Genomic DNA, 18259 nt, shown 5'->3' with positions numbered 1-18259 from the left:
ATAAGGAGAAACATATGGTCTTCCACTATTTTCACGATACTATTATTTAACTTCACTTCACTTCATTTGCTCTAAATTTTATCTCATTTGCTTGACAGATGTGTATATTGTTGTCACACTGTTGTCGAACAATTTATTCAATCACATTTAAACACTTCAATTCCTTCCTTCATTTTCTTGTTTGTTTTGTAGATTATTCACCTTTTTTTTTTTTTTAAAAAAAAAAAAAAAAAAAAAAAAAAAAGATTTGTTTATATTGGAGTAAAATTAATTTCAATTGATGCTGTTATCATTTTAAGCATATTGAAAATGAATTATTTAGAGGTATTCTCATTTATTTTTTTTTAAATGTTTGCACTAAAATAATTGTTCATACTATCTATATACAATGTACAATAATGCATGCTTAATCAATTTGGAATAATTTCTATTCCACTTGCTTTTATCTGAACTCAACTTTTCATCTTATACTACAACAGCAATGATTGATAATTTATTCATCCATATGTTTCCGTCAGTTGTTAATATTAATTTTAATTTAGCTATTAATAATAATTTTTTTCAGCGTTTTTCGAAATGGAACAATACGATGAATTGTAATTAAATTCTTATGCAGTATTCATCAATAATATATCTCATAACGAACTTTACAAAATTTTGCTTTTTTCATCATCATCATAAAACATTAGAAATATTTGCTTGTTATTGATAAGATAAATTTTATCAATTCAATTATCAGCCACACTTGCTTTAATCAGCAAGATTTTAAACAATGCAACGGCATATGATTAGGTGAAATTTTAATCATAATTGATAATATTTATTATTATTATTATTATTATTATTATTATTATAGCGATATACGTACAATAAATGTGTCTTTTTTGCTTATACAATTAGATCAAGTTGGGTTACGAAGTTTCCTGTTCTTTTCTTTTCTTCTGTTTATTTGAAAATATTTGAAAATTAATTATTTAAACGACTTTGTTTGCAGAATACTGCATCGCCAGCCATGTAGGACAAATTTAAGAGTACTACAATTAATATACATTCTAATTTGGATAATTGAAATAGTACTGTCACAACCAGCGGAGCAGAATCCATCAATTGATCCGAATCATCATATTCCAGGTCCCAAAAAAAAGAAAAAAAAAAACTTATGATTAAGAGATGATAAGCACCATTTATTGATTAGATACATACTTATCGTATAATTAGAAATGATAAATTAATTAATTTTAGGAAGTAGTCCATGTTACGATGACATGAATATTCCACAGCGATGTGTACCAGATTTCATCAACGCTGCATTCAATCTTCAGGTTGAAGTAACTAATACGTGTGGTGTTAATGGACCTGTAAGGTTAATTTATACATTCGAATTGCACGATTCAATTATTCATATTCATACCCAAATTATAAAGCTAAAAAAAAAAAATCACTAACTTCTGCAACTGTTAAAAAAGAAAGAAACATGAATCGGCATCATTTAAACTTGAATTATTAAGAGAATAAATTTTGACATTATAAAAGATGAACAGTTTTTTTGTGTGATATTTGATTATCATTATTATCTTCTTTCTCTGAACCTTTACCTCATATAATACGTGCCATTTTTTTTAAAAAAAAATTTAATAGAATATTTTTCAGTTATTGTGTACAAACAGGTCACAGTGGCGTACGTAAAGTTTGTGATATCTGTGATAGCAGGGTTGAGGTGAAATGCTTTTATTATTATTTTTTTTTTATATTGGAAACAATTTTTGCTGATAACTTGTCTAGTTGATTTTCATATCAATGTCCCTATCAATTTATATATATATATATATTTCTTATTTTATAATGGAACAATTTTGGCTGTTCGATATTCTCTAATTTCAAATCGTCTTTGAGTTAATTATTTGAAACGATTAATTATGGTATGTGTTTTAAGCACTGTACCAGATAACTATAACTTATTTAGACATATGCTCATCCTCCCGCTTATTTGACTGATTTTAACAATGCTAATAATGAAACCTGGTGGCAATCGGAAACGATGAACGAAGGTATGCAATATCCAAATAGCATCAATTTAACATTACGCCTTGGAAAAACATTCGATATCACTTATGTCAGATTGAAATTTGTCAGTCCAAGACCAGAAAGTTTTGCAATTTTTAAGAAAACTCACCCTGATGATGACTGGATTCCATGGCAGTATTACAGGTCAGCAAATTTAACCTTTTCTCTTTTATATTTTATAAGTAAATTATTTCTCATTTGTGATGGTAAAAGACATTGGGGTGAACAAATACTTTTTCTAAGCAAATAGATGTGTTGAAAATACTTTTCTTTTGAAGTGGATCATGTCGTTCAACATATGGAATACTCGAGAAAGCACCGATTTTACCGAGTAATGAAGCTGTAGCACAGTGTACACGGGAATTCTCTGATATTTCTCCATTAACTGGCGGTAATATCGCATTTTCAACACTGGAAGGTAGACCTAGCAGTCAAAATTTCGAGGAGAGTGAAACACTGCAGGTTTCGTCTTATATTACTTGCTTGATAATGGATAATATAGTTGATAGTAGTTATTTGATAATAGTTACTTGATAATGTCATCAAAACCACTTGATTATCCAAGGTGGTCATTCGGTTTATTCAGGTGTATGTGGACATGCTTTTTCCGTGATTACTTTGTAGCTAGGCTCTAAACAATGTAGCTCCATTAACGTGGCATTAACATTTTGTTTTGCTCACAATTTTTGATGAAATCATTTTTAATTCAACGTTTTTCACATACTACTTGCACTTAATGAATGGACTTTCCTATGAAAAAAATGCAGGAATGGGTGACAGCATCTGAAATACGGATCATGTTGACACGGATGAATACATTTGGCGATGAAGTGTTCCGGGATGCAAAAGTCTTACGATCATATTACTATGCTATATCTGATTTCGCTGTTGGTGGAAGGTAATTAGATTGTTTGGGTGAGAGAAAAATATTGAAAGTTAACTGTCATAAAATTATACAAATTTAGTTTAAAATTTAAAAAATTATATTAACATAAGAAATGGACCATTATTCCGGTTCGCATGCAGTTCGTCCTTCCAATACATCTATTTCCATTCAAGATAAATAATACTAAAATATTTGCAGGTGTAAATGTAACGGACACGCGAGTGAATGCGTGAAGTCAACAGGTGATGGTGAAGATCGTTTGGTATGTCGGTGTGAGCACAATACTATGGGCGCTGATTGTGACCAATGCTTACCTTTTTACAACGATCGACCTTGGCAGGTTGGAACTGCAAAAGAGGCAAATGAATGCATTAGTGAGGTTTTAATCGATTAATGATAGCAATAATGATAATATGGTGATAAGATAGAGGGTTATGATGATAAGAAGGAAAAATTCTCAGTCAAGATTTCTCTTTCTTGTCTATTACAGTGGAATTGATTTAAATGAAAAAATGATAGCAATGTTTTGGAGATTTTTTCAAATTAATTTAATTAGAAGTGTGATGATTTCTTATATCTCTATGTGCACTTTTCTACAATTAGTTACTTTCATCGTTTAAATAATTATTACTAGCATTATTATTTAATTTTTTAATTACAAAATTTAAGCTGATAAACGTGGGAAGCAAAATATTTCCCAAATGATATTGCTATTGGTTATCTTTCCTTGCGATGTCAATGTCAATATCTTCGAGCATATTTTGACCTTTATTTTGTAACATCTTTCAATTAATGTTTATAATTTTTAGCTTGCAACTGCAGTCATTTATCAAATCGTTGCTATTTTGATCAAGCATTATTCGAACGTACTGGTAGTGGTGGACATTGTATTGATTGTGCTGGCAATACGCAGGTATAATACTTCACATAATTTCGTCTTCCTGTCAGTATCTTCTTTTTTTTTTTAAATTTAAAACTGAAACGGGAGATTGAAACTGAAACGGAAATCATTGTTAATCCTATTCTTTCTTAATAATACAATATAAGAAATGTTCATTGGTAATCATATCTATATATTTTTGAAAGTTAATCTAATAAAGAGAAACAAGCGCAAATTAATTATTTGATATTATTTAATATGTAGTAAATCCATCAAAAAATAATGCGTGGCAATCAGTTTATATCAGGGAATATATTAGTGAAAATTGTATTCGCGTTATGATTATAATAAAATTAAGAAAACTAAAAAAATATAAGTTTAAATTAAATTTTGAAAATAATATTTATCGATGTGTTATGTATGCTTTTGATATTTATATTTCAGGGAGCGCACTGCGAAGAATGCGCACCTTTTAATTGGCGTCGTCCTGGTGAACATTACTGTATTCCATGCCAATGTAACGAAATTGGATCACTGAGCATGCAATGCGATGACCATGGTCAGTGTCCATGCAAACCTGGAGTGGATGGTCATTTCTGTGACCGTTGCATGAGTGGATATTATGGATTCTCGATTAGTGGATGCAAGTATGCGTTCATTTGTAATCAGTGCAAGATATTTTTAAATCAATCAGTTCTTAACGTTTCTTAACATTAAAATTTAAAAATGCAATATTTTTCCCATTAAAGATAAGAAACTTTAGTGTCGTAATTTTAGGAATTGTTTATGCGATAAGACAGGGTCATTGAATAATGAACCAGTATGTGATTCGGAAACAGGTAGTTGTAGCTGCAAATTAAATGTAGAAGGACAGCAGTGTAATAAATGCAAGCCTGGATATTTTGATTTGTCGTTGGACAATCAGTTCGGTTGTACGCCATGTTTCTGCTATGGTCACTCGTCTATCTGCACCAGCGCAGATGGCTATTATGGAATGAATGTGAGCAGTAACTTTGATAGTGGTTCGTTAAGTGTTATCATTTTCAATCTTCTCTTCTACTTCTATTGTTATGTATTAGTGATGGAAATATATGATAACATTATCAAAGCTATTCGATTCATAAATGTTAACTCAGCACTTTAAATAATACATTTCTCTTAATTAATTATGTATATTAGGGAAAGAATTTTGGAGTGCTGCGTCATTACGTGGACCAGAAGATATTCAGTGGGCTGAAATGGATAAAGCTATCGCTGTTTCCGATATTGATGGATCACCAGTTTATTTCGTAGCACCGATACAATTTACCGGAGATCAGCGAGCATCATATAATCAAGACTTATGGTTTACGTTGCGTGTGCAGAAAGCGCAAGTACATCCTAGCGCAAGGCATATGCTTTTTTTTTTTTCATTCAGTAAAGGATGTAAAGATCACTCTTACCTAATTCCTGTTCCCTTAATTTGTAAATTTCACTGTCGCCTAAAAGTTTTTTTTTATTTAAACATTTAAAAAAACGGAAATTATCCTTCATCGCTTAACTTCTAATTTTTAATATTTCATAGAGTTTAATATTTCAGTTCTGAAATTGTGTTTTTTTCTAATATAAGAATGCTTTTTTTTTGTCATATGGGTTTATCTGAAATGTCCCATATTTTCTAGGGACATATTAATTGTTGGTCAAGAAGGCCAGGAGTTAACCATACCAATTTTTGCTCAAGAAAATCCAATTCCATCTGTAAATGAGCAAACATATCGTTTCCGGATTCATGCAAATCCGGTATTTCAGTGGAGTCCACGATTGAATGAGTTGGATTTTATTGGGATTCTTTCCAACGTTAGCGCTCTCAAAATTCGTGGAACTTATTCAATTGAAGGTGGTAGTTTAAAATTTTTTCTACGGAAAAAAAATTATTACTTGATGCTTTTTCTGTTCAGAAATATCTGATTGTTTCTAAAATGTTTCTTTCAAATGTATCTAGTTTATTTTTATTTCCAATCCTATATATTTTCAGATGTTGGTTTTCTGAGTAATGTTCACTTGGGGTCAGCTGGTTTGGCTACTTCTGCTGATGAACCACGTGAAGCGCATTGGATCGAATCGTGTAACTGCTTAGAAGGTTTCATTGGACAGTTCTGTGAATCATGCGCTCCCGGATATCGTCGCGAAATAAAATATGGTGGTCTATTCGACCGATGTGTTAAATGCGAATGTCATGGACATTCTACTTCATGTGCGCCAGAATCAGGTTTGTGCAAACAAGTTCAAAACTTTCTTTTCTTCATTCATTCAAAGGAAACTTGGTTTTGGTTTAAATTAATTTGTAATTTTAGGTTTAAAATTATTTTAAAAAAAATTCCAACTGTAATCAAAAAATTCAAGATGTGACAAAAGACCTAAAATTGAATGTTCATTGGATGTTGGAAGATTCTTTGATCAAAAAGAAAAATACAAAAGTTAATGTATGAAATATTTCAGGTGAGTGTATCTGTGAACATAATACCACAGGTGATACATGCGAACGTTGCAGTCGTGGTTATTACGGAAATGCACTGCAAGGTACGCCGGATGATTGTACTAAATGTCCTTGTCCAGAAGATGGTCCCTGTGTCTTGCATACTGATGGCGATATTATTTGCACTGATTGTCCAACCGGATATACTGGCCGAAGGTAAGAAAGATTATATTGTTTCATTACAGCATGTGATTGCATTCCAAAAAAAAGAAATCAGAAAATTAAGGGTATGAAAGAATTGCTTCCTGAAACCAAATTATTAACATTATAAGCTTGACCAATGCTGTACCATCATGTACCAACCACTTTCTCTTAAAGAGCACAATTACAACTCTCAAATTTATTCTTTAAATTCATTTAAAATGAGAACTGAAATTTGATTCCTTTAAAATTTTATGGCTTCTCTTAAAATTCTAAATTATCATTGTGTCGAGAAAAAGAGAGAGAGAGGGAGAAAATTAAAAGAATTTTGCTTTTTTTTTTACACTAAAAGCAGGACTTAATAGGATAGTTGATAAGTTGTAATATCTATTATGTTAATAAGACATGCAATGAAAGAAATTCATTTCAACATATCTAACTTCTTTAACTAATTCAGAATTACTTCCGCCTACTCTAGCAAACTACTATTCTCCAAATTTTCCTTCTTTGCTTGTCATTTGTCAAGATATTAAGATAAAGAATGAGAAAGTGGTCAAGTATAGTACTTAAGAATTGAACAGTTTAAATTTTCCATTTATGGAGTGATGGCTCTTCCCTCGGAAATATCACAAGACCAGTAAGTATAATGCATGCATGCATGCATACTATTCAGAATATTAAATGCAAGTTTGGTAATTGTAATTAATGCACTTTGCGAAAGTTCTTCCCTAATAAATGAATAAAGAGTTCAATAGAGATTCGAAAGTATATCACAAGGGTCATATTTCAGATGTGATGTTTGTGCCGATGGTTTCTTTGGTAATCCGGGCGAGGGGAAATCATGTGTGGAATGTTCGTGTAGCGGAAACATCGATCCTAATAGTATCGGAAATTGTGACTCATTGACTGGTGAATGCAAAAAGTGCATTTATGATACAGTTGGCTTCAACTGTGAGGAGTGCAAGCCAGGCTACTGGGGTGATGCACTTTTGGAGCCAAAAGGAGATTGCAAAGCGTGCAAGTACGTTTACTTTGCATATCTCTCATATCATTTATCAAAAGGCTTACTCATCCGTTGATATTATGGCATTCATTTGATATGATAATATAACCTATTGCAGCTGCTTTGCACCTGGTACTAAACGTTCCAACGTAGATTACGTTCTGCTTGAATGCCGACAAAGTGACGGTCAATGTAACTGTCAACCGCACGTGATCGGGTCACGCTGTGATCAGTGCCAGGTGTCTATTCCCATTTACCATTTTCTGACTTTTCCCACTTTTAAATTAGCTTACCAACAACCATCACCACTACCGCCACTACCATTACCCCCACGAAACAGCACATAACAAATCGTCCTTTTTCATCGATACACACCGGCATTCTGTGTGACTACCCGTCTGGGCTTCTCTTCGTCTGTCTACTATGTATGCTAGTAAGCGTAAAATGGCACTAGCTAGTACGAAGAGACCATCATATTTCACAGCTAATGGCTCCTACGAAAAAGAAATGACATTGTACTTGTAGTGTAGTAGTGTCTTATGAGTCATTACTTGTCCATTTCTCTCTCTCTCTTTCTCTCTCCTTGTCTCTTTCTCCTCTTAACCTCATCTGTCCACACTTTGTCTTTGAAAATTCGTAGAAATTGAAGAACAGAAACAGAAAAGAAGGAAGTGAAATTTGTAAGTATCTTTAAAAGATTTAAATTAAAAGTAAATTCATTTAAAACTACAATTCACATGAATTATATGTATAGTTGAAGAAGAAAAAGAAAAAAAAAAAAATGAAAGAAATTAGAAACGAATAATGATGGAATTTATGGATTGTAATAGAACTATAATAAGAGAGAGGAAAAGGAAAAGAAAACCCGGAAGTTAGAAAATAACATATATTTTTTGATTGGTTAATTTCCGGGATTCTTTTCAACTTTTCTCCTCTGCTTTGGGAAATTAGTAGGATGATGTTTTAAAAGTGCAAAAATTCCATTGGTGTTGTTCCTGCTTCGTGTTACAACTTTTCTTCCTGCAATCAACAGAGCACTTATAAAAAATGAGACAATTGGTCTGATCCTGCCCATGACACCCTCATACACACACCCGCATACCCACAACAGACACAGACACATACTACTGGACACCGTATTTGATGAGTATTACCATTGTGGCACCGCCCTTTCCGTGGTTTTATAAAAGAACGTTGAATTTCGTGCGCTATTCGCACTTCCCCGGTGCTATTACTACACTATTACTACTATTACTACTACAGCTGAATATTTCGACTTGTCTTCTTCATAGTTCACACTATAATATGTAGTAAATGCTTTCAGAATGTCTTCTTTGCCTATTCACATAAAATTGCTTTTGGGCGGTAAAATTCATTTTCTATTATCAGTTGTAAAGCATTCACATTAACTTTTTAAATAACATTCATGCAAATAATTCTATGAGTTTTTGTTTTGTGTAAGATTTGGGCAATGGTTAAATTAAGCTGAATAGATCAATCTAATTCATTCAGGCATTTCGTTCAAGTTGCCAACTTGGATGGACAATTTAAGCTATTTGTCTTTGTAAGGCTGCTTGCTTCACATATATCTTCTAAGAATATCCAACGGGCAATTTCAATTTATTTTATGAATATGTGCGGATTATTAACTTTTAGGTTAGATTAATATAATTTTGGTATCATAATCGATATACATCCATAACACATGGCATATGTGGTAATCATTTGATATCAAAGTTGTAATCAACGAACAGATGGATTGAGTAACATTTAGCGCCTCAAACAGAGAACCTTCTAATAGCACTTCTACACACATGCAGAAGCATTAATGACGAATGTACACATGCACACACACACACTGCTATGTCAGAAGCGCTTAGCTTCTACAAATATGCATAGTAGACACGGACAACGGTGTTTACATACATACACATACACGCACATGTACACCCAGAATGTGTACTTTGCGCTTTATATCCAAATACAAATGTTTACAAATGAGTAATGACGTCAGTTGGTCATTTTCTGGACGTCCAATAGACGAATACTAGGCGATGGTCATCGCATGTTACACATTGCTGCTTATGCATCAATTTCAGTTATACAGATGTTATAACACTGCATGAATGCTAAGCGACGAGAATTCCTCATTTTCAGATTTCAGAAAATTTCATTCTCAGTCCTTTTTTCTGAATGAATAAATTGAAATGGCACACACCAGCAAGAAAATTATCTTCAGAAAAAAAAAAAAAACTATCTCTTTTGGAGGAATATTATCATCCTAACATTTTTTATTATCATTTACTCTTCACAAACTGTTTTGATTTAACCACAATAAAACATTCATCTTGTTGATATTAAAACTTATACACTTGAATATAATTACAATTTTGGTCGCTTAATATCGGGAAGTAATCTAATCTTAATTAAAATCAATTATTAAATGATCTTTTTTTAGCCTGGATACTTCAATTTAACATCCGGAAGTGGCTGCCAAGAATGTAATTGTGACGTACTTGGTAGTGTCAACAGCACCTGTGACGTGTTAACCGGGCAATGCTTGTGTAAAGCTGGGGTGATGGGCCGCAGGTTTGTTTTTTTTAGAATCTTTGTCATCCACCAAATTAATTTTCACTTCATTGCTTTCACTTTTTTGAAATTGTCTTTTTTTTTGATTTCTATTATGTTCTTTCTCTCCATCACACACATACACACACATGCATACATTATAAATTAAGGATATCTGAATATTTTCATTTCAAATTTATATTTAACTTTTAGTAGAAAAAGCTGTTGCGAGGCATTTTTTTTTCTAATGTATGAAGAAATTTGATTAAAATATTTAAGGATGTAACATATTTGTTATCATAAACATTTTTTGGACCATAAAATTTTGTGCATCGAATCAGAATGTTCGTTGACAAAAGTTGTAAGAATGATACTCGCGTATTAATAAGCAGGATATTTTACTTATAACACTGACTTTTCATTAAACATTCAATAGAAAATGTAGAAATATAGCTGACAGAATTATTTGTCAAATTTATTCTTGGAAATTCTTTTCAACATTAAGAATTTTAATTAAATTTAGCAATTCTTATCTGCAAAGAATTGTCCTTTTTTCTTGATAAGTTTCTGGAAAGTTTGAGAGTAAAAAGTGAAGAACTTTAATCATTGTAAAATTTCGAACATATTTCGATCTTTTGCTGAATGGTTTCTTTTTTAAAAAAGTCTGTAGAAATTTTATAAACTTACATATTAGCATTAAATTAACAACTGTTAAGACGAAACACCAAATTGCAAATGATTTGAGTAACACTGTATTAAAAGATTTTATCTTACTGCTATCCGTTTCATTCAGTGCAATTTACTTCCCGATCCTGGAAAATGCAAAAACCGGATATGCCGATTTCATAGTTCATATTGTGTAATTGTAATGCTTTTTTGCATTCTGCAATACTTTCATTTCTTACTTATTTGCAAAAAAAGAAGTTTCGTAGAAATGAAAATTTATTTGTGGCGTTTCTATCTTATTTCACTTTTGTTGTACTTTTTAAAACTCTCCAATGCCTAGCAATTGCTTACACATAGAAAGAAAAGAAGTAGATAGAGTGTTTTTTCGACATTCTTGCTAATATTAGGTATCATTGTGAGCTACAATCATTGCTAATATTTCGCAGCAAAAAAAAGAAGAAAAAAATGTTAAAAGGGCAATATGAAGTTCAAAGATTGGTGCATAATTTTAACTTCCATTTTTTTTTTTCGTTTTTGTCGTTTTTACAAAATATATAATAGATAAGCAAGATTATAGCTAATAACATTTTGAATTTTTTCATTTTTTCCATGTTCCTTCTTAAATTCTCAATTTAAATGTGTATTATATAAACTAAGTTAAACATGTCATTAGAGCCAACAACATTCGCTGCTATGCTGCTTCACTGATAAAATTCAGGAAAACTTTTTGGGAATAAAATTTATGCATATATAATATTAATTAATAACAAATGTAAAAACTTTCGCATGTTTTTTAAAAAAGAACCAAATTTCATTTAAGAAGAGAATTGAAGGCTTTAAAATTCCAATTATTAAGTTTCTAAAAGAAGAAATTTTTCCTTCATCAAATTTAATTTTTATCATAAGTTGACAGTTGACAAAAAACAAAATTCAATTTCAGATGTGATCAATGTGAACCACAACATTACGGTTTTGGGTTAGATGGTTGTCAACCGTGCGACTGCGAAGTTATTGGATCCGAATCACCTCAATGCGATGTTATCACTGGTTTGTTTAAATATAGATAGCATACTTCCCTGTTAAGAAATGATTAAGTTAGAAGAAGTCATTAAGAACATTCATTATCTCCTTAATTGTTGATTTTAATTTTTGGGAATGTGCATACCTTAATTCATAATTTTATTAGTTGATACGGAATAATTACTTTTGTTACTAATTGTTAGTTTATGCTGTAGTTAATATTATACAGATCTACTTTTATCGTATTTTTTCTACTCCATCTTATTTGAGGTTTAAGAAACGATTACTAGAAATTGTGCTTGGAACAACTCTATAGCATAGTTTTTTTTTTTCTAATTTATCCTTTTTTCCCAATTTAAATTCATGTTTTTTTTTTTTTTTCTAATTTAAATTCATGGTTTTCATTTAATTTAAAACTTTCATAAGCTGCTACTATTTATGATCATAAAAGCATAAGATACAAATAAAATTCCCGTTTAATTGTTTCTACAAAAAGACAAAAGTTTCTACAATTATTACTATGTTATTATCACATAAAGAAGGTTTTAAATGTATGTTCTGTTTTAGATTTGTGAGTGAAATGATATTATTCAGAAAAAGACATAGCTTATTTCAGGCCAGTGTTTATGTCGTGATCATATCGAAGGACGACGTTGCGATCACTGTATTGAAAATCGTTATAATCTTCAAGCTGGTTGTTTACCGTGTGATGATTGCTATACATTGACACAAAGTCGAGTACATGCATTCAGGAATGATATCAGTGTGCTGGAAGAAACTCTAAAAGAAATTGTCGAGAATCCTGCACCGGTTGTTTTAATTTATTAACTTCACCTCTTTTCTTTCTTTTTTTCATCGCCAATTGATAAACTATAGAATTGTTTTAGTAAAAGAGACATTAAGAGATTCATTTATTAGATAGAATCCTTTTCTCAATAAAAATTTTGAATTTTTCGATTATATTTTAAACCAATGAAATAATTTTTCTGCTACTGATCCATTCATTACTGGCACTATTTTCTGTTAAATAATGGATTTTGTAGGATACCAAGTTAAGCATTACGATAGAAAAGGTTTTAATTCAGTTTGATTTAAATAATTATTAGATAAATTTAAAATAATGTGCTGAAAAATTTTCCAAAAATGTACTAAACAATTTCTTCTTAATATGATGGAGCGTTAATATGTCTTTTTGCAGGTTGACGACGTGGAATTCGATAATTATGTCAAAGCCGTCAGTGCTGAAGTAGAAGATTTGGCTAATGTTGTAAACAAAAAATTGGGTAAATTAGAAACTAAATATTCATTTTATTCTTATATTGTAAGTTAATTTGCTGACAAATAATTGATAACACATGTTGAACATTTTATGCATTATAGAGAGTTCGACGATGGCGCAGTTGTCCGTTAGGCCAAATCAAAGTTATTTTCTCCTAATGAGATTCTGCTAATTAAGTAGTCAGTGGTACACTAGGAGATGTTTTCTAAGAATATAATTTTCTAAATTTTTGACATATTCTATAGGATATTTTCAGCTGGTGGGGATTCGCAGATTATCGAACAAGTAAATATGCTTAGGAGCGATTTGAAGAATGCATTGAAATTGCTAAGCTCGGTTGATGATATTATCAATAAAGCAAATAAAAAGGCCACTACGATAGACGAAACATTGAAGCAATGGAATCTAGTCAAGGGTTATTCTTCATCAACTAGCCAAATTAATTAATTTGACTAATATTTTATCTCTTTCGAAAATTGGGGACTGACTTCATTAATTTTAAAATATTTCTCGATTTTTATTCTTTTTCTGCATTTACACTGTTGTGTTAAGCTTTAAGTCAATGGGTTTTTACCTGGATATGTATATTTTTTCATGACTAAAATTAAGTAAGCTAAGATTTAAATCAGAAGAGGAAAGATGATACCTTTTCTTTTCTTAAGCAACAGTCTTGATCTTAGATAAATTAGCTTATATTGAAATCAAAATTTACAGATCGAGCACGAAGTGATTTAGAAAATGCGTTGTATTATTTGGAAACTGAAGGAAAAACGCAATGGGAATTGGCGCAGGAAGCATCTCGAAAATATGGTGAACAAAGCCAGCAAGTAATTCTTATATTACTTTAAGAATTGTTGATTTTTTCCGAAATTGCATTTTTGCAGAGTTTTTATATTATTTTAAAAACTTTTAGAATTATTAGGAAAAGTGTAATGATGATCATATTCCACCACTGAAGGATGAAATTGAACTGAGTGGTTGACCGTTACTTTTCTATCTTATTTTTGTTAATTTCTAATGTCTTTGTTAACGAAAAAAAGAAAGTAGCCCTTTTCAGTTATCGGAAATAGCGCAAGAAGCAAGAAAATTAGCTGAACAGCAAGAAAATCGCAGTATTGAAATTGAAGCATTAGCTGAGAAAATTGCAAATACCTCTAAGCAGGCACTTGTTGAAGCGAAAGAAGTGATCTTTGGAGGTAAAAATGAAATCATTATAAATTTAGCGTATTTTAAATTATTGCTATAAATGTCGATTGAAGGTTTTGATCTGATAATGTGAATGTTCTGGCGATAGAGATAATATTTATGTTCAATTTAATTGCATCTATATTTTAGCTTGAAAAAACACTAAAAAAAAATCTGAAAAAACAAATGGTTGAATTTTTATCTGCTGAACGGTTTTTATTTACTTAAACCAATAGATCTCATGCTGAATCAGGGAGTTATAGCGATGAATACTTTACTTTTTGTATGTTAATATTTCGTACTGTTACTCTGTTAACTTATCAAAACATTTGATTCAATCGATTAATTTTCTTCCTTGACAGTTTAGTTGGAAACTCTCGATATTATTTTCCTTTTCGTGCACCATTGAATATTGCAAGTGTTATGAAGGAATTAAATGCTTTAGCATTCGGATTTATTCAGGTGATGCTACTAGCAAAGAAATTGCAATTATGATGGAACGTTTAAATGCAACCGAAAAACTGCTGAATCAAACTCGTAAACTTGCTGAGGAACAATTAACAGAAGCAGATCGTGCATACAAAGCAGCTGCAGAAAGTTTAACAGTTGTTGAGGGTTTGCGGTTACCGAATATTGATCCACAACAAGTTAGTATTTTATGTTGCAAATAATTAGGGACAAATAAATTTAATTTATGATTAATACTGCGCTTCTGTATTTTTAATTGTTATTGAGACTGAGAAATTCGAGAAATTAAATCTTGAAGTTTTTGATTTATTATATTGGTTTAAATGATTGTATTTATTTCTTTATTAATATTAGATCGAAGAAGAAGCGAAACGAGTCGCAGAGGATGCTAAAGCTACTGCTGATAATGCTAAGGAACAGGCAGCTGCTAATAAAGAACTAATAGATGAAGCAGTACGATTAATTGCTGAAGCAAAATATGAATTGCAAAGGGTTCAGGATCAACAAAAAGTAATTACTTATACTTACTTCGTTGCTTATTTGTAATCTGTACAATCCATATCTCATTATTATAATTTATCGTCTAAACATTAACTATATGAAACAGGTATGTATTATCTAGGTTTCGGATGAACTGCTGGCTGACGTAGATGCTGCAAAAGCTCGTGCTATGGAGGCTGTTTCGCTTGCTGAAAATACATTAACGGAAGCACAACATACGCTAGAAATACTGAATGGTATTCATACCTCAAATTTTTTAGTTTTTCATTTTATTTTTCTACATTGGTAATAATCTTTCTTCAAATCTAGCACTTTAATTTAGGCCTTTGCAAATTTCTCTTTCCGTATGCTTTATCGACTTTTTTCAAATAAGATGAACAGTGATTTAGTAGGAATTTAAAGTAAGAAGTTAAATTGTAGCCTATGAGAAGTTTTATTTCAGATTTTCAAGAACGAGTAGATGCAACTAAATCAGAAGCAATCGAAGAACTGAGAAATCTGAAAGAGATTGAAAAAGAAATTGCTTTAGCCGAGGAAACAACTCGAGAAGCTGAAAATGCTATCGGTAATGCCAAAAATGACGCACGGATGGCTGAAAAAATTGCTTTACAAGCTGAAAAAGAAGCTAAAAGCATCAGCAAGGTATTTATAAATTTTCTTTTTCTTTAAATTAATTCTTTCTAAAATGATAATTTCTACATGAACACACTTCGAACTTTGTTATAATCGAATTACGGAATCAGACGAAATACGGATATTTCAGATGTTTAACATGCATTATATTCATTTCGAATTATTTATTTCATTATTGACATTGCTCAGGTAATTCTGTTTTAAAAAACTTGTCTAAGAGTTATATCTTTTTTAGGAGGCATACGAATTACGGAATCAGACGCAATATGTTCGTAAAACTGCAGAACAATTAAAATCAGATGCTAACCAATTGGTCAGTGATGTCAAGGAGACAAGTACAACGATGGAGGATTACAGACGACAGGCTAGTAGTGATAAAGCTCGTGCTTCTGAGGTATAACCTGGACAATTTTTTTTCATTTCATGTTTTTCTAATAATAGTGTGCAAATTTTACTTTCAAGTTTCACCATTAAAAATTATTTAAAGGCAGTTCAAAAAGCTCAACTTGCGGAGAAAGCTGCTGAAGATGCGAATAAAACTATCAGTGAGGCGCAGGATAGCCTAAGAAGTATTATTAACCAACTCAGTAAGTTTAATTTCACTGATATTTCATAATCTGAAAAGTTTTTTCCAACCTTTCTTTGTATCTCTTTTTAATTAGGCCGTTGATAATTCATTCTCAAAAGGATAAAAGTTGCAGAATGATCATACACATATACACACACACTCACAAGGAAACGTAAGCTAATAATTTCAAACAAAATCGCAAAATAGATTTTTTTCTTCAGATTCCTTAGATGGTGTGAATATTGAAGAATTGGATGAACTGGAAAAACAATTGGATCAAGCTGAAGAATTGTTAAACAGTGCTGATTTAGATAAACAGGTTAAATGATTTTTTTTTTTTTATAATTTTGTTTGTTGAGATTAGGAAAAGGAAACACTACTCATTTCTTAACTTGTAATTTCATTTTGCTGATAAGGTTTGAAATTGCTTGAACAGTTGGTATTCTTTTTTTTTTTTTTTCAGTCATTTATATTAAGTACATTTATTTAAACAGCATTATGCGATGACAGGTTTCTCATTCGTTTTTGTTTCCGATTCTTTCCTTTTTTTTCCAGAATGGTTATTTGATTTCATTCAAATCAACGAACGATATTTTTGTAGGTATCATTGCTCAAAGAACAAAAAATTGAGCAGGATCGCACAATAACGCAGTTTAGAAATGAAATCGATACTTTAAAAGACGAAGTGCAAAATCTTGAAGAAATACGTGATTCATTGCCGAACAAATGTTTCAATGTAATTAATTTGGAACAAGAGGGACACAAATAGAATTGAAATTGGATGAAAAAAAAAGAATTAAAATCTTAAAATATTTATTTTGCATTTGTTTAGAAAGTCAGATGTTAGAGGACGACGTTTTTATCACATCGATCTCATTTGTTGGTCTCTCATTCCTGTTCTCCCGGAAAATAGTTTACAAAATTCTATAGAAAATAAAATGGGTTCATTAAAAAATGAATTAAAAGACGAATGGCGAACTTTGAAATTTAAAATCAGTCTTCCGGTGGAGAAATGCATTATTTTCTCTTTTTTGCAAGAAAATAAAAAGAATCATTTTGTTTTTCTTTTTTATTTTGTCATGAACTTTATGGAAGTAGCAGTTATAAGCAAAATTAGAAGAAAAGATGAATTTGAGAAAAATGACTGAGATTATCGGTATTCCGGATGCATTATTCTAAACATTTACTGAAGCATTAGCTCAATCCTATTGACATCTGTTCTTTCATGGTTTTTTGCTCTTTACAGGATAATCTTTGCAATTCACTACTCATATTGTTAAAGATTTCCTCACCTTATTTCATTTGCTTTGTTTCTAAATCGAAATCAGAAAGAAATAACTTGAAATTATAGCTGAATAAATAACTTATATATTCAATTTCTTATTGTTACTGTGTTATTCTTGTTGTTTTCATTCTTTAATTGTTTTTATGTTTAATTTTCCAATTTTTGTTTGTTTTAGAAAAAAATTAAATTTAATTAGTGGAAGGAATTTTCTAGGCATGGAAATTTTAGCTATGATTTTTCTTCAAATTTTAAAGTACTGCCGTAATTTCTTAAAACTTCTTTGCATTCGAAATATTATTATTTTTTTCCAGAAATGCGATTCTATTCCTTCTATAACTCGATCCAATCTAAAAATTTTTTTGTTTGGTGGTGACGACAAATACTATTTAACTTTTCTAGTACTTTTTTCTATGATTGCCTGGTATAAGAAAATTTCCATCCTAATAATGAGAGAAAAGAAATTGATATGCCAGGTTTTAGACTTCAAATTTTTGATTCCCAGGAAAGATTCGTGCTAAAAATTTTGTAAAGTTTTGCAAGTTAACTAGCATTACCGGACAATCCATTAATACTTTTCCCATATCACTAGTTTATATT

The 18259-nt window shown here is 30.9% G+C and overlaps 1 protein-coding gene across 4 annotated transcripts; it reads left to right on the top strand.

The window, feature by feature from the left end:
• Positions 1-784: 784 nt before the first annotated feature.
• Positions 785-17146, top strand: Bma-lam-2 (Laminin-like protein C54D1.5 precursor, putative; the record flags this gene model as incomplete). Of its 4 annotated transcripts, XM_043075042.1 has the most annotated exons (32): positions 785-792; positions 995-1131; positions 1243-1363; positions 1651-1717; positions 1964-2208; positions 2343-2526; positions 2832-2962; positions 3149-3324; positions 3760-3863; positions 4275-4477; positions 4608-4852; positions 5010-5181; positions 5492-5706; positions 5845-6078; positions 6309-6501; positions 7277-7507; positions 7608-7728; positions 9948-10078; positions 11664-11770; positions 12360-12553; positions 12942-13026; positions 13279-13437; positions 13737-13849; positions 14080-14218; positions 14670-14854; positions 15030-15185; positions 15298-15412; positions 15619-15818; positions 16045-16203; positions 16297-16396; positions 16599-16696; positions 16979-17146. In XM_043075042.1, 32 exons carry the CDS (start codon positions 785-787, stop codon positions 17144-17146), a joined length of 4896 nt encoding a protein of 1631 aa, XP_042930976.1. The 4 variants fall into 4 exon arrangements, with proteins under 4 accessions (XP_042930976.1, XP_042930977.1, XP_001897036.2 ...); XM_043075043.1 differs by lacking the exons at positions 785-792; positions 995-1131; positions 1243-1363; ... (4 more) ...; positions 3149-3324; positions 3760-3863 and having other exon boundaries at positions 4371-4477; XM_001897001.2 differs by lacking the exons at positions 785-792; positions 995-1131; positions 1243-1363; ... (12 more) ...; positions 7277-7507; positions 7608-7728 and having other exon boundaries at positions 10068-10078.
• Between the last annotated feature and the right edge of the window lie 1113 nt (positions 17147-18259).

This window comes from Brugia malayi, assembly GCF_000002995.4.
Source record: "Brugia malayi strain FR3 genome assembly, contig: Bm_v4_ChrX_scaffold_001, whole genome shotgun sequence".
In the NCBI taxonomy this organism is placed as follows: domain Eukaryota; kingdom Metazoa; phylum Nematoda; class Chromadorea; order Rhabditida; family Onchocercidae; genus Brugia; species Brugia malayi.
Note: the sequence above shows the minus strand (reverse complement) of the source record. Positions and strands in the feature narration are given on the sequence as shown.